The 22,501-nt window shown below is 34.9% G+C and overlaps 1 protein-coding gene across 3 annotated transcripts in view; it reads left to right on the forward strand.

Moving 5' to 3' along the window:
• Window positions 1–22,501, forward strand: part of LOC145680650 (uncharacterized) — a 191,181-nt gene that overhangs the window by 149,962 nt on the left and 18,718 nt on the right. Inside the window, exon 5 of one of the 3 annotated variants that reach the window (XM_081751360.1) lies at window positions 3,654–3,791. The exons of 1 other annotated variant lie outside the window; for it this stretch is intronic. Coding sequence is in view for 1 of the 2 variants with exons in the window: in XM_081751364.1 (XP_081607490.1) it covers window positions 3,654–3,960 (307 nt within the window). In the remaining variant the exon portion in view is untranslated. Of the gene's footprint in view, window positions 1–3,653; window positions 8,777–22,501 lie in introns of those variants that run through there. One more of the 3 variants, XM_081751364.1, reaches the window with a different exon arrangement.

Raw genomic sequence — 22,501 nt, forward strand, 5'->3', positions numbered from 1 at the left:
CAATAGTTCAATTCCTGGTGGAATTGATGGCAAACTGCATGCAAAGCGTTCTGCCACAGTGTTGCTAAGGTGTATGTTAGTTGCTGGGCTGTCGTGATTGAAAGAAGGTTGAGAACCACTGGCCTAGATGTTGACTATCCGAGTTAGTTGAAGAGAAAGAAAAGCAGGGACATTACCGTCAGTTGACGGAGAAATTCTTGAAAAGAATGAAATCTTTATGGGCTAAAGGAGACAGTGAGGATGAGAAATGAATGAAATGGGGGAAATGAAGAAAGTGGGAGGAAACAGGAAAACTCCGAGGAAACCCACACACACAGTGTTTGTCTACCACAAAGTTCACTTTGCGCGAGCTGGGATCGAGCCAAGAATCCCATGCACCAGCGGTGAACGCTCTACCACTGAGCCACCGCAGCCCCTCGAGATTCACACGTCATGTTATTTGCAGGGACTTAGGATCCATTAAGACTGTAAGGCTAAGCCTATCCAAATGTTTGTACGTCAAATTCAAAATAATGCTCCTAATCATTATACACTCTATATTATTAATATACAATTTATTTTATAATGCTTCGTATAAACATGAGGTAAGCAATCGTAGCTTTTCAGGTTTAGATCCTCCAAGAAGCACAGACAAGTGCTGTGAAGGCTATCCTTCTGTAGCCTATTGTTTGTGACATTGGAATGGTGGAAACACAATCACTTCGTCATCGTTCCCAGCAGGAAAATAAATTAAAAAAAAAAAAGTATTAAGTTCAATATACAGATTCGAAGCGAAGCGACGAAGAGGTAGACGAAGCTGACTAAGGTTGCCCTTTCGTGAAACTTAGTCAAACGTGAGCGACAGCCAAAGGATAGCATTTGGAAGAGAAACATTGAAAGGAAGTGCGAGATTTTTTTGTGATTCGCCGCAGAGAAGTTAAAAATTAAAACAACAAATTATATATACTATTCTTATTCAATAAATTTTAAACACTGACGGAAAAGGAACAGAGTAATAGAAAAAGAATCTTAATATCGATACTATTAACACAGAAGTGAAGTATGATTTCTTGTTTTGGTAGTCGATGTCAAGATAGCTATTTCTGTCAAATCATATCTATCCTATTATATAAAAGAGTAAACGTGGCTCACCCGTCAACTCCCAAGCTGTACTATTATTATACATAGAAAGTAGAATTTGACCAGAAAACTCCTTTTGTCTCGAAAGAAAAGGATAAGAAGGGATATTTTGAAAGGAGAGAGGTAAAGACGGTTCAATGGTTTTGGCAAGAATAGAGTATCTTACTAATCTCTGAAGTTAGGGAGATGAAACTTGGTACATAAACCCTTCAAAAGAAACAACTTAATACGTATTTCAGCGTTTCCGAAAATCCTGTAAACTTTCTATTATGTCCAAATTTCCGATTCTGTGTTCAGAGTATGGCCAATGTGAGAATTCGCCAAGTTAGGGGTGTGAAATTCCGTTTATAAACTCTTTAATTTAGAAAAAGTGAATACATGTCTCAGCATTTAGGAAATTTCCACTCTTAAGGGGAAAATGGGAGCAGTTTCTATAATATTTTATGTTTTTTTATTCCGAAGATGTGCAATATGAAGATTCACTTAAATTCGAGATCTGAAATTCGTCATATTAACTCTTAATTTAAAATGAGGAAATGTGTGGTTTAATTGTCTAAAGAAGGAAAAGTGGTAATTTTTGTAATATTAAAATTTCAGTTTTTTAAATTCGGTATTTAAACTTTTCATTAAAAATAAGAGAGTAATTGTTTTACCATATTCGACAACTTCGCCTCTAAAGATAAATTTCTGCAATATTCAAAATTCCCATTCTGTATTCATTACACTAAATTCTTCTCGTATGAAGAACGGCACTTCTGTTAGTATAATTTATTATGTCTTATTCTGTAATAGTAATGTTTTGTGTTAGTACGTTGATATTTGTTGTTATGTATGAAATGGATAATTTGAGTTCGTGCTTGAATGACGAACTGTTAATGCAAATAAGTTTTTACGTGTTTATTTGAAGCAGTAATGCTTTATATGAAACAGAAGCATTGTTATATTTTCTTGCGTTATAAGTCAGCTGTAAAAGAATATATTGCATAAATCACCATTTTCTGAGAAGAATTTCACACCATCTATTTCAAAACTTCAAGCTACGTCTGCTTATTTGTCTCAGGTTGTATATAGATTCTAATAATTGTGTGAAATATTTGGTAACCTTTTTCGTTGCTACCTTTAAATAGTGTCTAAAAATCCATTTAAATACATATAAATATTCAAGTTTTGTTTATTTTTTGTTCGTGCAGTTTTTTAAGATAGTAAATGAATGACTATCTCACCTTCTTGTTGAAGCTGATTGAAGAAATTGACCGACAACATTTCAACGATTCCTGTTCTCTTCGTTGGGTTAGATGAAGTATCGAAATGTCTCTCTTTTTCTTTACGTATATACCAATTTTAAACTTGTCTCTAATTAGATTCTACGTATAGTATTTTCGTATTGTAAATTTTACTTATATTAGTATAATTAATTTCGGTGTTTTGTGTCTAGTGGAATTGAAGAATAGCTATTAGTTTCGCACAAATATTTTGTGTTTGTATTATTTAGACTAGTGGATATGTGCCTTTAAAAAAAAAGAAAAAAAAAAAGAATGGTTATATTATATAATATGAACTTGCATATCTTCACAAAATAAGGTTTCTATACATAGTAGAAACAGAGCACAACAAATATATATCTTTTTAGTGTATGATACGGTGATACTTCATCTGACTCTAAGAAAAGGATGGCAGACCTTGAAATACTGTCTATTAATTTCATCAGGTAACTTCAAGACATTTAAGGAGGTCAGTTGTCTCATATTCTACACTATGCATGAGGACCAAGTAAGTTTGTGGTGGATAACATCGTGTCCGTGGACTTTCTCGGGGTACTCCCAATTCCTCCCACTTATCATTCTACCAATTCTTTCAACTGCATTCACTTGCCTTAATCATCATCTCCTGTGGCCTAACGGGCATAATTGTGGGACGTTAAACTGAAAGATTTCATTTCATTTTTTCTAAGAGTAGTAAGTGGTCATTAATTGTTAAAAAAAAAAAAAAAAAAAATTAGGTTTTACTTGGCGAGAGATGGTTTCCGTATTGGAGGATGTAGGATGTAAGCAAATTTTTTGTAAAATGTGGCTATCTTCATGACATAATTGCCCAATCGTAAATTCTTATTGACTTTATGCTAATGATAAGGTATTAAAATTATTACTTCAAATCTCTATATTGACCCTTACCGTTGGTCTAGTGGCTAGTGCTTGCGCCTTTGTTATAGATGGTCGCCGAGTTGGATTCTTGGTGGAAGAGCGTTACAATTCGAACACATTACGGTGTTTGGCTTCCACCTTAAACTGTAGTTTCACGTCTCATATAGGCCTAGACTCTGTTCCAAAAAGGTACGCTAAACCTAAACACACAAACTAATACTCTGTATTACATGTATATAAATTGTTACTATCATTTTAGTTTTTCGATTGTTATTTTCGTAATTAAGTGTTCAGTAGTTGTATTAATTAAATACATGTATGTTTTAAATAATATTTTTGGAAAGAACTGTTTTGTAAGTTACAAATAAATATAGTTTGTTGTTTTATTTTCAGTGCTGCTTCCCGTGAAATTTTCCATGTTCAACCTTCAGTGACCCTAGATCATAAGAAGTACGCATGTTCTTGGTGTTCAAAACGGTTTTATACGAAACCAGAAGTTGTGAGACATACTCGTGTACATACGGGGGAGAAACCATATGCATGCACCATATGTGCTAGACAGTTCAGTATCCAAAGCAATTTGAAGCGTCATCAGAAACTTCATGCATCATCCAAGCCATTTGTGTGCAAAGTTTGCGGCAGAGGATTCGTCTCAGAGGGTAAACTCAAGTATCATGAATTAGTGCATGTTTTGTCTTGATCTTGGTAAGGATGATTTACGTTTGTCCTTGTATACTTCCAGTAACTTACTTTTCAAATTAATCTACATACTGCTTCTACAATTTAGTTTGTGAGAAAGTTAAATTACTTGACAAAATAAATATTAAAATATCTTGAATGAAAAATAATAAGGATGTTGGTTATGTAAATAATTCTGTAACTATGTATATGTTTTAAATCATATAATACCATATTTTGAACACATGATGTGATCAATTATCTTAGCCACATCTTATAAGGCTTTAACTTAAATCATTGGTTTAAGTTCCGCTCAGGTTTAGGTGCCAAATAATGTCCTTCATTATATATAATGACTGCTTATCTTTATTCACACAAGTTTGAAGTGTATATAATATGAGACAGCAGTGAATGTTAGCTTTACATAAGGTCATCTATAACTTCTTAATTGTTTTGAAAACTTACAGAGAGTTAGAATTAATAACTTTTCAAGTCAAAAATCAATAAACTTTTAAGAGTAGGTTTTCCACTTGTTCAGAAAACTACAAATTGAAAATGTCAAGGAATTTCTGTGAGTAAGGTACTTGTGACTAATAATTATAATGTGACAAAATGTGATTGTTTTTAAATGGACATTATGTATTGTTCTTTAGCGGTTACAAACGTTATAGGCAATTATTTTCTTTTCGAATTATTCGTATCAGCACAATCAAACGATACTCAACAAATAACAGTTACCATGTAGGGTAAATGTTGATAGGGACGCTGTTTATATATATAACAACTTAAACAGTTTTATAGCATTTTGTTCTCATGACAAAGTCAGCCTTAATAATAATTGAGATAATTTCTTCTAATCTGTGCACAAGATTGGAAATTCAAATAGTGAGTTTTTGTAGATAATAAGTGTGAATGTATACTCCTTTTTGATACTTGGCAACATTTAAAATCCTGCTTCCTATGAGTACAAAATCATTTACAAAATATAAGGCAGTGCTTTTTCGTTCCCCCCTTTATTACCAAACCATGAAACTCGATAGGTACGAAGAAGTGAATTTCAACCTCAATATTCCAAAATCTGATAAAATATTAATTTATTGGTATAAAGAATATTGGAATTTATCATTAGTAAAATAGATTAGTAAGATAAATTATATTTAAATGTGGGAAAAGATTGAACTTGTCCCATTATTTAGTTTAACATAGTGAGTTCGAATGCTTTTACTGAACCATTGGGACAGCCCTGAAAGCCTAGAAGCCTTAGCAGAAAATGTTGGAGGAACGTAGGATTAATAATTGGACAGAGGCTGATATTTGGTTCAGAAAACCAAGCATTTGCCTATATATGCCGTTTAACATTGTCGATTGGGAAAGTGCTTTAACTTTAATGAAAATAAAACATAGTAATGTAAAGGTTAGGAAACTTATTGTGACCGAGCCTGTAGGTCCTAGTTGAATTAAGAGGCTCAAAATTAGGAATTAGTTGGTAGGTCGTGGTTTGCTTAACGATTTCTGAGTGCCATTGTCTTGAATTGACCAACGTTGGCCCAATCGTTTTTTCCTACTGGAGAAACGAAATACAAAATACATTTGTTTTAAGCTATACATTCCATGCGTGCATATCTAACTGAGTGTTCTAGTATAATTTAATAATATTAAATGTTAGATTAATATCCATGTCTCTTCCAGCATTTTAGTCTGAAAGTTTTGTATGTTAAATTTGTAAGCTTCCAAATTGTAACGAACACACGTAAAAGATGAAGTGTATTTTCAGATAAATAAAATAAATTCTAGTAGATGTTAATATGATCAAATTTTAATAGTCGTATGTCATAATTGTTTTAATTTGATCTATGGTAAATGTTGTTATCTGAATAAATGTTGATGACTGCTTACAGAGGAAAATAATCCTATTTACGAGTTCGGAAGGAGAAAGTTTGGAAAGGAATAATGAAGATGGTTTTACAAGCAAACTCGAATATGAATTTAAAAGTATAAGGCACTATTAAATGAGAAGGTCTATTTCAAAATATCCGCATATGCGTTATGTGAGACAGTTACTTTGTGTTCTATGTATATATGCGCGTTGTCGTCCATGTATTGAGCAGTGGCGGCTTTAGCGGGTAGTCACGGATATACCCAAACGTTTTGAAAAATAGATAAACGCTAAAAGACACAATAAAGAATAAATATATTTTCCACTATTTATATTAATGGTAGATAATTATTTAAGAAATAGTATGAACCACTACTTTAAATGTAATTTCCTACTGTCATTAATCAATCAAATGTGTATATGTATCCATAAGCGAGGGAAGGAGTCTACCCAAAATTAAAATCCCAGACCCCGCCTGGTATTGAGGAATTGATGACTATAGTGGTCGGAAGGAATCGTGAAGCTTGACATAGATATACCAATTTCAGCATCCAGCCAGGATGTGTTCTAGTCGTCAACCATCTGTGAAATTGTGGCTGCCGCCTCTCGCGCTATACGGAAAACATCTGGGGGTGCAGTGTTGTCGGATTGTCGCTAAGTTTCGTTTTGTTTATTTTTGTTGTTATTGTTGTTTTATATTTTTATTATTATTTTTGTTGCTGTTTAATTTTAATAATTGTTAGTATTCATGTTGTCACGCGTTCGACAGATCTTCTATGTTTGGTAACATTGTTGGTGAACATATGTTGTTTCACGTTTCCTTAAGTGTACATTCGGAAGGAAGCTTCACGAATTGTACTGTGTTTTTCCGATACATCACACGTGATAGAAAGCCGTTCTATGAATATTGTAGAGCCCAGGCTTCATAAGTCTTCGCGGTCACTATAAGCACTTTCATTTTCTTCAACTGACACAGCATGAAGTTGTGTGACCGTACAATACAGGTGCCGCCAACGGGTGTGACTATGGCACGCTGAAGGTACCTATGCCTCGAACATTTAAAGGAGAATGTAAACTGTATACGGTGACAAATGTGTATCAGACAAAAACAATGTTCAGGTTTTCATACTGAACGAAACATATTGAAGGAGATTATCGGATAGAATAAATAACTGTCAAGTCGCATTTGTGATGTGACAGTGACTGTTGTAGACAATCTCATTCGAAACAACGAGAAAAAAGATTCTCACACTCTGCTGTCCTTTTTCGGCACCTTTGTTCGGGAACATCATGTTGCGTCCGGGGGAAGAATGAGAAAGTGCTTAGTGAACCATTCCTTGCTACCTGGACGACAATGTGCATGCGGTGATGGTCCGTCACAGGAATGTCATATACACTTGTGAGTATACACAGCACACGAAGTAACTGTCTCACGTAACACGTAATCCGAATATTTGGAAATAGAGCTTTATTTGATGACAATTGTGAGAATATAAATGTAATAATATCAGTTTCATACGTAATAAAACTATTGATTATTAACAGTAGCTGTATATATAATTATACGCGACTTGTTGCTTAAATGCATGTACAAACTTAAGATCATTCCATAAGTCTAGCCGAGAAAAAATCTATTAAAGACGGACCGAAAAACTTGTCGTTCCAAAGTATTTATCCTTCTGTTGGGTAATGTTGTAAAACCAAACCATGACGTAAAGCCTGATGTGTATATATCTACTGCAAAATGTGTATAAATATTCTAGGATTTACAAGTGCTTCTTTTTACGTGTTTCCGTGTATTATCTGTCTGACATATTATAATGAGCTATAAATTGTTTCAAGGGCGTGCACCTATATGTCGACCTAATAGCGCTGTCTTATTATCATGAGCGATACGTGAGACATTAAATAAATAAATAAATAAATAAATAAACCTGTCAAAATATCCGTCGGCAACGTAGCATCACTGTTAATATTGCATCTTTTAAAATAGTGACGTTTAAAATTTAACACGTGCCGAAACTCCGTATATATATAAATTGAAAAGGACCTGAGAATTTACTACACTTGACACACATAGCGTGTAGCAGTCAAAAAAAAAAAAAAAAAAAAAGTAAAAATTTTGTGTGGCCTATCTCTGTTCATTCATGTTTGATTGCAAAGTTTGTCCGTAACCTAAATAAATGCTTTACACTCATTTGCATTGAAACAAAGACGGGGCAACTGACTTTCACAGATCAAAAAGTGATACTAAGAATTTGAGCATGATCTTTCTCACTATACTCTTTTTCTATATACTACAAAAATGCACAAATTTCACTGAAATTGGTAGTTTTATTATTTCTTAATTTATTATTATCAAGCTTTCAACGACTGACAGGATATGTAACCCACGAAATGCATTTTACAAAACATTATGCATATCAGGCTCTACAAGGTAACTTACCTAGGTTTCTTTTTAACTTTATTCAACAAAAATCAAAGCTTATAAAAGAGAAAGGGCTATTAGTTTGAAAACTATGTAGAGCAGGGCACGAAATTTCCGATCTCTAATTCCTGTAGTTAACGATAGTCATTTGGCTTTTACTTTGTTTGCCTTCGAAAAAATAGATACCAAACACTCTCATCTGGCTACCGGATTCAGATCTGGAATTTCATGTCCTGATGTATAGTCATATGAATTCTTTGATAATATTTGTGACGTGTAACTTGCATGAAAGTAAATTGTGCCCTGGTTAGTTTGAATTGATGTCATTTGTAGTAGTAAGATTATGACAGGAAATGTACTGTCACTTGTCTTTTAATTTCAATGGCTTGATGTTACCGTGGTAGATGCATTATAATATTGATGTCACTTATAGTTTATAATACAAAGATATTTTATTTCGATGTCACAAGGTAAATGCCTTCATTTTTTATCATAATGTTGTTATGATGGTAAATAAAGTAGACTTTATTTCGACTTCGTAAAATATATTATTTATATAAATTATGCTTACCTATCCTTGTTTATTAACACGAAAGAGAGAGAGAGAAATCTCGTTATTTGATCTGACAACTTTGTAATTGTTAATGGAAGAATTTGAGTTTCTCTTGCATTGATTTTCAGCCGTTTGAAAGCTATTTGCCATAGATCTTTTGATGACTTTGCACAATGCAGCCCAAGCATCATTGACATCACGTCATGATAGTTTTTGCTTATAAGTCTACTATCCTCTCTATCATAAGTGCTGTATGATTGTTGCTTTGTGGATGTTTGAACTGACTCAAAGATGATTTTGTGACCTGTTTGTAGTAAATGTTTTACATGATATTTTTTAATGGTTTGTAGGAGATATGGACTTCACAATAGAAAGATGACTTAAACTTCATCAATTAATAGAGTATTCAGCATTTATTTATCTTGCTCATGAATATTCTGACAAAAATTCATGTTCCCCAATTTTTGAAGAGGCGAATGAGTAGCTTCCTTTTTTTCATTTCATTTTCAGTGTTCTTTTGAAGCTAAACGAATAATCTTAAAAATTTTTAATCAAGAATTTCTTATTTTTCTATGTAAATTCTGGATCAGGATTTAAAAAATTCCACTTCCCATTGAAAGAGTTCAATTTATAGACTATAATCCATTTCCATTTCGTTCTGGAAATTCAAAATAACACTACTAAATTTGGCATGCGAGATGATGTTGTATACACTTCATATAGAAACTTAGCCACGTAAGGGATTGGAACAAAATGATGGCCTTACATTGTATATAGGGAGGACCACTTATCTCGATATACCCTTGTAACTTTCAAACTAATGAGCACAAAGAGCTGAAATTTTATACCATTGAAATATTGGCAGGGAAACATTGACATTCTCTGTAATACCACAAGGCTAACAGTATTGCCAACCCGACATAAATTTGTATTCTTTCAAGTAGGATTACGTAAAGTTATTACATTAAAAGGAACACATACAATACTTCACTTGTAATGCAGTGTTTGCAAACTAAGGACACTACAGTATCACAAACATAAAAATTTTGGTAACCTCTAGAGCAGTATAGGTAGATTATTTTTGGAACAGCTGTGAGTTTTCGTACGTGCACCTCTGAATCGAGTCGCACAGCATGACGTTTCTACAATAGCGCGAGAACAAGTAGATAACAGCTCTCACATACTTACCACAGCGCTTTCACTGTGCGCAACTCATCACGTAACAGAACTTCAACTCCCATGTCCCGGCTCGTTGACTAGCTTCGCGCCAAAAGTCATAGCTGTTTCGAAAATAATCTACCTATAACAACACAAACGAGATAGACGGAGCGTTGCACATTTAAAGTGTTTCCATGTCTAATGCTATCATCATGATATGAAAGATTTCGGATGAATACGAATAAATTTACAGGGGTTTGAAAATTTGACTTTTTTCAAAAGCACTTATTTCGAAAAACTGCTTAGATAAATACCATGTCCAATTGCGTAGATGATTTCCATAGATGTGAGATCACAAGTCCGTTTACAGCAATCTGATATCTCAAGTAGGGATGGCCAAAAATTTTCGGATCCGGATATCCCGGATCCAGTGAGATCCGGATCCGGATCTCGGATCCGGATCCGAAATTCGGATCTGGGTCCGGATCTCGGATCTGGATCCGAAATTCGGATCTCGGATCTGGGTCCGGATCTCGGATCTCGGATCTGGGTCCGGATCTCGGATCTGGATCCGAATCTCAGATATTGATTCGTATCCAAACCTACATCTGAAATTGTGATGATAAAATTGAATATCTAAAATTCGTCAAAACTTTTTTCGGATTCACTAATATAGTAGGATGCTGTGCTTTTAAATGTTTCCATAACACGTTTGTGCTACCTTTGTTCTTTATGTTATTTTAACCTTGCAATATTTACTTTCTTACATAAACTTTCTTATTTTCTCATATACAAATGAAATATCTTTTAGATAAGACCCTTCTAATCGCAGGAATACTGGACAAAACAAACTCTATTAATAGTAGTTTCTGACTCACTAGAGTCCAACCATCAACAAATCTTTCACTTCGAAGGTACAACAAAAAATATAGACTGGTTGGCGTGGAACAACAGTAGATCTTTAAACATACACACGAGAATTTCAGGAGAGCGGTATGGTTGTGTAGTATTATTAGTATTAATAAAAGTGTTCGTTGTACGACTTTATTATCTAACTTATGGCTTGCCCTTCTGAGGTCAGGAGTTTGTTGAAGGAGTAAATATAAAAGAGATTTCTGTTATTTCTTCCTCACCCTCCAAGTTTCTTTAATCATACATTGCAGGACGTAACCAAAACATATCCATGCATCGTTTTGTGTTTTGTATATTAAAGTGTTCAAAAATATTTATCATATTCGCATTTGTTCATGTGATCTCAGGTTCAATTCTCGGTGGAACATACATGAGAAAATTGAAAGCTGAAACAATATGAAAATAGTATTTAAAAGTCAGGAAATTAATATTAAAACTTTAGCTATCTATTGGGACTGTAAGGCTATAGTTAAATTAACCCACACGTTTCGTGAAGATATATTAAGTCGTTATTGTTTATTTACTATAAGCTACCAGATACATCCTCAGAGGCCACTTTACACTGTAATAATCAACAGATGAAAACATTGGGAAAGGAATGGAAGGAAGGTCTCCAGAGCCTTAGATCAAGGTACTAACCTAGCATTTGCCCAGTATAACTGAGGAACAACCCTGGAAAATCCTCAGTCAGGATACTAGTCTCCGAATTCGGACCCGGTATAATCCAATTGCGAAGCAAGAATCCTAACAAGTAGCCTGAGCTCACTCCGTATTATTATTATTATTTAACTAACGTAATGTTCTAAAATTAGTGCAAATTAAACCCTACTTTCTTTATTGCTGATGATATAGTTAATAAGCCTACATGAGACATCAGTCTCCCATTAAATAGGCCTTGCTCAAGAAAGAATACCAGAACTGGAATTCAGGAAGCGGGGGTGAAGAGATTAATGAGGATGAGGAAACTATGTGCGATACAAAAACTGAGAAATTATGACTTCATCACAGATATATTCACTTACATACGTCAATTAATATTTCTCTGATACAGGGCACTCTACTTTCTATAGTGGCAGGAAAATGGCCCGCTTTTGTAAACGAACAAATTAAGCACGTGCATATAGGCGCAATATCCGTGCAAAGAAACATAGGTAAAACTAGAAAAAAAAATAGGGAAAGCGAGGGGAAAGTGATAAAACGCCATTCAGCTTTAAAAAAAAAAGCTGAAAATAACTTAGAGCTACGAAAGACGCGAGGCGAATTTTATTGAAATGATTGTTTTTCCTTAGTGATTAGTTGTGCTAACTATGAACATGAATTAAAAAGAAAACAAGTAGCTAGCTGAGTTTCGCAAACTGGTTGAAAGGAAAATATTGGATAAAATTTAATAATAAAGAATGCATTTATGATAATTAAAACAAATTAAATTCTTGGCACGACAGTCATTTGGTTCCTACCATCGGGCTTACGTTCATTTGAAGCGGGATTTGAATCCAAGACATTTACAGTAAAAGGATCCACAGCCTAATGCCGCAGACCACTCGACTATGGCTGTCGGGTTTTCTCGGCTAATCTGTAGCACATTTACAGTAACTGATTATTTTAAAAGTTGTTCCTAAATACTGACAATCTAAGTTTTATGTATCAAATATTTCCTGCGATAATACCATACACTCTCCGACTTCTATAGACGAAAAGCTATAGTTACCCACATTATCTAATACAGAAATAAGTTCTGATTCTCTATAGTCAAGGTTCACCGAAGCATGATCCCAAACCCAAACTGAGATATTGATGTCACTGGAACGCCTGAAAAGTCATTGTGGGTAAGTGAATTGCCCACTTGTCAGGATGAAGGGCGATGGTGATGTGAAATGCAGGGCTGTCAGAGGTACTACTTATAATAATTGGATTTGTAATATTCTATGTTGCCGTAAACCCTCTTCAAGAAGATAACTGTTAATTTTAGCTTTGAAAATGTTACATAAAGAGTTTTATTGCTATCATTAGGTTGCATATAAATCTCTTTATTCCGGAATTATCGGATTTATTTTACCGCTTAACTTTCACATCTCTTCTGATTTACGAATATTTAAATCACGATTATCCCCTTAAGGTCAATTAGTGATATTTTAACTTATTTCGAACCAACTATGTATATGGCTAGTCTTGTTATATGGGAATAATTGAGACTAGAAGCAGTCTACAGGCTACGTTCAAAAGAATCTTGTCCGACCTCCTGATAAACCACGTCTTTCAGCAAGGTGAATTGTGGCAATCCGATACTAACATGAGGAAATCTTCCGGTTCAAGTGAAAGCTTCCATAAGAATCAGCACCCTAATCAGTGGTATGTGCCTTACTAATTTTTCTCCATTGTGAAAGTACCTAACTTTATTGTTAAAAATGAAAAGGTTTTTATTTCAAACAAGTTGTCATTACAGTTTTCATATTTGAACACAACACTCATGAAAAGTCATGTTAAAGCGCGACTTACTCCTGAAAAAGAATATTTATCTGTTTTTAATTTCTCGTGTTCCTCAAACTACATGCGGAATTAGTGCAAGTGCCTTCCGCTCGCATTATCTAGGTACAAACGCAATGGCGTATTTAGGGGAGAGGCTTCCGGGCTTAAGCCCCCCCCCCCGAAATCGTACTTACTATAGTAAACTATATGAAATATCTTGCAGAATTTTCACATTTTCAGGCAAAGCCTCCCCCCGAAACAAAATCGTAAATACGCCACTGTACAAACGGCTACGATCTTGGTACTAGCACATGTTTCGGTTTCCAGATCTCAAATATTTATATTTCAGCCTGATTCTATGTATGAATCCGAAATTTCAAATCTAGATAAGAGGCACCAAAATTCATAGTTTATTCTCGGTGCTCATATTGTGATTTACTAAATAATTATTAAATCTAATTGTAGGGTATACATTTGATATTTTGAGCAGGCTGAGCAAGATAATATACGTAAAAAGTAGTCAATACTTGTCTTAACTGTTTATGTTTTCTTAACTGTCAATGAAATAGGTGCATTGAGGAATTTTAAATATTCATCTCGGTCCTGCAACCGAGTGGAACTAGATTCGACATTCGAACTCTCATCCGGATCATTTTTTTTCTTAAGTAAGCCAAACATTTGATCTTTAGAGTAGAATGAAAGAAACAAATAGACTTGTCAATATTCGTCTTAATTTTCTGTTCTCTTCTTCACTGTCAGGACTTCGTGAAATTACTTTCGGCGAATTTTAGATATTCAAGTTTATTATAATTTGGATGGGATGTGGGTTTGGATAAGAATTAAGATCCGAGATCCGGATTTCGGATCCAGATCCGAGATCCGAATCCAGATCCGAGATCCGAATCCAGATCCGAGATCCGAGATCCGGATCCAAAGGATCCGGACCCAATCAGATCCGGATCTTCGGATCCGGCCATCCCTAATCTCAAGCCGTTCTGGAGATATGGTGAAAACTGTTAAAGTTTGCAACACTACTTAAATTTATGTAATTCTAAAAACTTATTGTATTTACACCTACCAAAAAATAGGCTATTGTTGTAATGTTATAGAAGCGAAGTAAATTGTTTTTTAAAAAATCACAAATAGGCCATTTTAAGCAACACATCAAATTTTACCATTTTTTAAACATCTCTCGAATGGTTTGAGATATAAAAATGATTTAAATAGTATTATGATCCTTGTGTGTATTGGACATCATGAATAAATCACGAATCAGGAATAATTAGGTGACTTTTTTTTAAATAAAGTCCTTTCAAAAAAGTCAAATTTTCAATTTATTTTAACTCTGTTTCAACTTGTTCGAAATATGTCATATGATGACCGTAGTACTCGACTTAAATGTGTCCGTCTCACTTGTGGACCCATTTCACTTACTGTTGTAGAACCCTCCAAGAGTTGTTGTTTTTCAAAGTAATGCTGTAACGTTCTTAGTTTGCAACACTGCATGAAAAGTGTGGTATTGTGTTTTCCTTTTAAGTATAGATTTGAAATATGCAATAACTTGATGTAGTGCTATTTGAAAATATACTACTTTATGTTGAGTTGGCAACACTGTTAACTTTGTGATATCACAGAGTATGCCAAACAATGTTTTCCTATTGATATTTCCATGGTACAAAATTTCAGTATTTTCTGTATATTAGTTTAAAAGCTACAAGGGCGTATAAAAATAAATGGTCTATACTGTATATAGAATCTTAGAACAAGCGATAACGGGAGAGAAATAGAATTCCTCAACAATTGAAAGCTTACAACAATGGAAAAGTGAAAATGGAAAATTAGCACCTTGGGATTCATAAATTATAATGATCCTGTACTAAATGCAAGGATTTCAGAGGCCTAGACCAAACGTTAATAGAAAACACATTGAATTCATCTCAAACAAGTAGTTGAACTCAACATGAACGAACCAACACTTCAAAGATCTACACGGGACAATTGTTGCGTACAGCCATTATCTTCAAATAAACTGAGAGCAAAGAACATAATTCAGTATTCAGTATTATTAGTATTTTTTGTACATATTAATTTATATTGAAAAAGTAGGGTAAAAGCAACGCCATCTCTTACCATAGAAACAAACTTTTTGTGGCTTTAAAAGGCATGAGAATATTAGAACATCGATTGTCGAAGTATACCGAGGTACGTACAAGGGGACTACGATGAAAATTATGATCGTATTTTTTTTTTTTTTTAACTAGGTCGAAGATCTACCCTCATAATAACGCTGACGAAACCTACACTATTTTTTTTAAATAAAAAGAATGAAAATGCTAATATCGTAATTTTATGTTTACATCATGATGAAATAATTATATTATTGGAAATTATTAAATACCATTGATTACATCAAAAAGCATTCCGATCGTTAACAAAAATTCATTAATGGTCCTGAATCGAATATGCACCAAAGAAGAAAATGCATTTAATTTCTCCAACCCAAGTTGTAAAATATTCTGATAGGCTCAGTGATTTCCTAATCATTGTACGAAGAGAAAACAGTGTTAAAATTTATCGCAATATTATCTATTTTTAAATACGATTGACCAAACTGTTATTTTGGGTCTGCAAATGTAAAACATGGAACGATGATGTAAGTGAACAGTTTAAAGTAACATTAAACAATATAATAATGGAAAGTAAAGAAAGTAACAAATGACGGTATTATCCTAAGTAACTAACTTGGAGGACAAATAATGAAATGAAATGAAATCTTAAGTTTTACGTCCCACGCTTATGCCGGTTAGGCTAAAGGAGACGGTAATGATGAGACATGAGTGAAATGGCGGAATGAAGAAAGTGGGAGGAAACGGGAGAACCCCGAGAAAACCCACGGGCACGGTGTTTGTCCACCACAAAGTTCACTTGGCGGAGGCAGGACAAATAATGTATAGAACCAAATGAGAGATCAGTGAAGTCGAGCCATTGCAGCAAGAATAACACTGATGATGACAATGTAAAATAAGTACATCATGCGTACATACGTCTCATTTAGGAAAGAGCTATAAGATGAAACTACAAAATACGTATCTAATGGACAAAAATTGAGGACAAAACTTTGAAATGTTGCACAATAATGATCAAGAAAAACTAAGTACCTAAATACAAGAACAAAGGAAACAATGATAAAATGGTTGTGTAGAATATTTTGAAATGTGTCCGACCATACTTGTTTTCTCACATTTCTTATAATGCTCAGAATTCTAGTAACAACTATACTTTAATAGATACGTTATCTACGGAACAATTTTTTTAGGAGTGCGACCACTTACATAGATACCACGTTACGTGACTTAATGAGCTGGAAGCTATGAGAGATAATGAAAAGATCATTTTCTTTTCCCGTTTTGACAGTACCATCACCATCATAGATACTCTACCACTATTGGCAGGTCAGTTGCCGCAACTATAAAGCTTCCATACTGCACAGTTTTAACTAAGCTAACCTCTTCGTCTTCACGTACGTTTTTTTTTTTCTGTTTTAATACCGTCCTTCAACTGTAGACCTTTTTCGTCTTCTTTCTTTCTTCCTTGCCACTATATTCTCTAGCACGCCCTCATGACACAATTCCTCCTCAATGTTCTAACCAATTTTTCTTCCTCTTTTCAGTTACATCTAAAATTGTTCATTTCTCCCCACCATTTTAACACTCTCTCATTTATTTTCCGCTCGACTCAGCTAATTCTTTCCATTCTTCTCTACACCCAAATTTTGAGTTTTTTTTTTACATCGTTTTTGTATACTGTCCATGCTTCTGCCCAATACAGTATAATATTTCACATAAAGCATTTTATGAGCCCTTATCTTAATTGTAAAATTGTAAAGAAAATGAAATGCAATTTTTCAGTTTAACGTCCCACGATTGTGCCCTTTAGGTTAAGGGAGACGAATGATTAACGTAAGTGAATGATATTGGAAGAATTGGTGGAATGATAATGTGGGATAAAAGGGAATACTCCGAGATGTATACAAACTTACTTGACGGAGGATCGAACCAAGGACCCCACGCACCAAAGGTAAGCGCTCTACCACTGAGCCTCCGTAACCCCTGAAACATTGTAAGAACGCATAAAATTCTTCACTTAGTACATTAAATACATATATTAATCACAGTACAATGTGTCAGGCAACAATGTATGTTATTATTGCATTAGCACTTCGTATATATCACAAGTACTACTCGTGCAGAACATAACTAGTTGCTCTGCCTTCGCATTCTGAAACAGTCTGCAAAAGCTCAAAAGTCATCATCAAATATGTAAATATATAATTAAGAGGCCATACAAATAATATTTCAGTGTGTTTAACGAAAACTAGGAGCATTATTATACAATGTCTTTGATAAGATCTTCATAGGACGTAAAGTGATGACAATATTTATTTATTTTTATTTGATTTATGCTTAGTAACATATTTGCCCAATTTAGGAACTTCTCAGAAAAGACCTACGTAGTCGGCTTTTAGAGGACACTCGATTTAATTTCTACGTTCAAGAAATCTATAGTTAAAAATACTAGGCCTAGTAGCGTATCAGTTATCGAAGCTTGCATGCTGTATCAAATTTGGGAGAGCTGTAACATTAAGCGACCAAATTTATATTTAATACTATCTCTTAAGAAAGTAAATCGACACCTGTTTCATGAGAGTTTGTACTTTCTGCATCGATTAGTATGGAGAACACGAGAATTAAATTAGACAAAGCTATAATTCTGTGGAGAGAGGCAATGAAAGTCTAAAATAGATTAAGTAAGAGGAGAGAAATGTAAATACAAATAATATATGGTGTAGGTAAGTGATGATAACATAGGAGAAATACAAAATAATCTATGAAACAGAAAAATATCATGAAAAATTAGAAATGGAGAAACAAAATTCGATTGTCGTAAAAACACCAATGACAATGTATTTAGGGGAAGTAGTCGTGGTCTAATGGTTAAGGTAACTCGTTACAAATCTGAACGATCATAGTTCGAACACACTCAAAGTGTTCTTTCATTTATTATTTTTTAGGGTTCTTCATACGCCAAACGTTTAAATATTTTACTCTTAAGTAAGGCAGAAATGTCATTTTCGTTGACAATATAATTTTAACGTTGAATCCAAGTGTGTATGGTTACAGAAACATAAATATTTATACTTGGGGATAAAAGTAAGAAAGACTTAGGAATTAGATTTCTGGGTTGTCAGCATCTAAGGCCACTTAGCCCGTCACATACATGAAGGATGAATCACTATCCGATGAAAGGGAAGGAAGCGGCCTGGGACCATTATGTTAGGTACCTTCCCGGCATTTGCCTGGTGGGAATGAGGGAAACCTCACTCAAGATGGCTGGTCTTAAAACACTGTTACACTTTTTCGACCAAGTGACCCCACCGGGAATCGAACCCGGGGCCGCTCGCACCAAAGACGAGAGCATTAGCTACTACGCCACGCGGGGCCTCGTATTACCGAGAAGCATGTGTAGTAACGTCATACATGATGTTTGTAGCATATTTCCCAAAACATTCATTCTCACAAGCAAAGCCATGCAACATCCCTATGGTCTTGAAAAGTTGACAGTAGCTCAGCGTGGTAAAATTGTGGGTTGTGCGTCACAAGGCCAGAATGCATCTCAAATGACCAGAGCACTTGATTGTGACCGACGGACTGTTCACAGATGCTCAGATCGGTACAGGATAATGAAGTTAAATAGACCAAATCTTCGCCCAATTCAGTAGACGTGCCTCTCATAAGGAGAGGGACCGGTCTGGAATTTAAGTTTCGAATGATCCGTCATGTAGAGGTAGTGTAACTTGGTATTTAAAGATACGACGTTTTACGTGTGTTTGCACTACGCAACTAAATACGAAAGAACACGTCCCAAATTTTAATCCCTTTAAATACATGAAACAGACCCTTCTGTGTCAGTCGAACGCATTAAAAAGGGGGATGCGTGAGATTCGGGCTTACACTTTATTTTTGCTCAAATAACTCTCATGAGCGTTGTATTGTGGGTATCGGTTAAAAAATATACAAGAAAACTGGAAATATCTACCCGAGCGAAGCATCAGGTAATGGATAATGATATATTAATTATTTGCCTTGTGTCTGCATGTAATTTGCATTTCACTTTAAACTAACAATATGTTTCTCTATAAAATATGATGTCCATCCGAGGTTTATGAAAATGTTGAATTGAACTTTGGGGAGTTATCACAACTCTTGTGGACCTTTAAGTTATGTAAAGCACTTTCCCATCTGTCAAGTAGTTTATACAAAGTGACCCCTTAAATTCGGAGGGAAAAATCTATATTGTAACTCTTTTTCCATGTCACAATTGGTGCGCCTGATCCCGGGTTGGAACCTACGTTAAACTGTGAGGTCCCGTCTTTATATAACTTTGGTGCGTAGAAAAAAGTAAAATTTAAAAAAAAAAAAAAATCAGTCATGCCAAAGTATCGATCCGAAATGTTTTGAAAGTTAAACTAAATTATAAACATTACTGTGTTCGTGATCATACAAGCTTAATTTTTATCGTCAGAATTCTATTGCCAGCAACAATAGCATGTCTATCTTACTTTAGCTTAACCATCGCCTATCAAGCACCACAAAAATTATAAAAATAGAAAATTTCTTTCTATGTATTCGAACTGCTGCTTTTCGGGTTAGCAGTCTGTTATCTTAATCGTTAGACCATGACCACTTCGCCCTGAAAGTATTATCATTGGTATTTTTACAGGCAATAATAATCTATGTCCCTGATTCTAATTTCAATGACGTTTTTCTTTATTTCATAGATTGTTCGTATTTTCTTTATTATGTTGTCACTTTCGTATATATAACATAACTTTTTAAGTTATACACTTTTACTTTTACATATGTACACTTTTTAAATTATACATTGTAATTTTAAGTACAATGTATAATTTGTATCATTGGCGCAAATCCCGGGGGGGACGAGGGGGACATGTCCCCCCCAATCTTGGACCTGGGGGGGACTGTCCCCCCAATAATCTGATTTTAAAAGTGCTTTTTCGGATAAGTGTCATGATTTGTGTCCGACTGCCCCAAAGGAATGTAAGATGAAATTGATTTCTCTTGGCTTTTCCATTTTTTTAAAAAAAGAATCGTATTCTGTAGTATTTCAAACTGAACTTCGTGCTGTAGTGAGTTTAGTAGTCTCATCAATATGTATTAATTCCACTTCCGCTATTTGGGCACAAATTGCAATAAATGTCAGAGGAGGATATGCCCCTCTCCTCATGCTGGAAAGTTGTCTCAGCTGTAGGTACGGGCACAAATTCCGGGGAAATGGGGAGACATGTCCCCCCCAACATTGAAACTGGAGGCTCTCCCAATAATCCGATTTGAAAACTGCTTTTTGCAGATAAGTGTGATTATTTGTGTCCGATTGCCACAAAGGAAAGTGAGATGAAATTTGTTTCTCTTGGTTTTTCCATTTTTAATGAAAATGAAGGCGTGCGACTGTGCGTGACGTAACCTGATATGAAATATTATCTCCTCCTCTCCCCTAGGCCCTAGCACACGAAGAGTATATAGACTATCCAATGTCAGTAGAACCCATCTTTTCAGTAAATGCGCATTTAATCTATTTGTAGTATCAGCCTAGGTATCTACTCATGCTTCGTAAGCTAACTAACTCTATAGCCTATGGAACTCGGAGGTTCAATGCCGCGTTCACAAAAGCTCTCCACTGACTTCTATTCTTAGCCAACTGGATCCAGTTTCTACTTTGTATTCCTATCTCTGCGAGATCCATCTTAATATTGTCTTCCCATCTGCGCCTAGGTCTTCTTAATAGTCGTTTTCCGATTGGTCTTACCGCTAACACTTTGAAAGCGTTCCTACTTTCTTCCATCCTGGCTACATGTCCTGCCTACCTAAGCCTCCTAGAGTTGATGATCTTAACAATGTTTGGTAAGCCGTATAATTTACGTAGTTCGTCGTTATGAAGTTCCCACCATTCCCCATTCCCGTTCCTCTTGGTCCGAATATTTCTCTCGGGATCTTGTTCTCAAATACTTTCAGTCTATGCTCTGCACTCAGTAAGCGACCATGTTTCGAAACCATACAGAACAACAGGTATGATTATCGTTTTATACATTATAAGCTTCAAATCCCTCGACAGAATTCGCGACGACAAGAGGTTTTGAACTGAATAATAACACGAATTCCCTGTTTTTAGTTGACATTTAATTTCTTCGTGAATATGATTTTCGTCTGTTAATATTGATCCTAGATATTTGAAAGTATCCACTTTATCTAAACTATTATTTAATATTTTAACACATACATAATTTGCCGTATTACGGTCCCGACGCACTTCCATGTATTTAGTTTTCTCTGCATTTACTTCTAAACCCATGTCCATGCAAGCGCGTCTAATAAGACCTCTGCATTTCTTTCTATTTTTCTCCTATCATCCCCTACTAAATTTACATAATCAGCGTACGCATAACCTGGTGAACACCGTTCAGCTCTAAGCCCTGGTTGTTATCTTTGATTTTCCTTATAGCGTATTCCAGGACAAAGTTGAATAATAATGGCGACAGCGCATCTTCTTGTTTCAGGCCATTCTTAACGTCAAAGCTCGTGGCCAAAAATTTTCCTACGCGGACTTTACTTTGGGATTCATTTAAACATGCCTTAATTGATCTAATTAGCTTTTTCGGTATTCCAAATTCTGTAAGAACGTTGTACAATGTTTCTCTCCTAACCGAGTTATAAGCCTTTCTAAAATGAATAAATAGTTGATATACCGGACTACTGTATTCCCGCTTGTTTTCGAGTATTTGGCGAATGGTAAATATTTGGTCGATAGTTGATCGATTTCGTCTAAATCCACACTGATAATCTCCAAAAATTTCATCTGCGTATGGGGTCAATCTTGCTAATAGAATGTTTGAAAGGATTTTATAGGATGTTAACAGAAGAGAGATGCCTCGATAATTATTACAGTCAGTTTTGTCGCCTTTCTTGTGGATTGGAACAATGATTGATTCTTCCCACTCTTGTGGCAATTCTTCCTTGTTGTAGATAAGGTGAATGAGTTTGTGTATCTTGTTCCACAATTTTTTGCCTCCAGCTAAAATTAGCTCAGCCGGAATT

Source organism: Thermobia domestica, chromosome 3 (assembly GCF_964235325.1).
Source record: "Thermobia domestica chromosome 3, izTheDome1.hap1.1, whole genome shotgun sequence".
NCBI classification, from domain to species: domain Eukaryota; kingdom Metazoa; phylum Arthropoda; class Insecta; order Zygentoma; family Lepismatidae; genus Thermobia; species Thermobia domestica.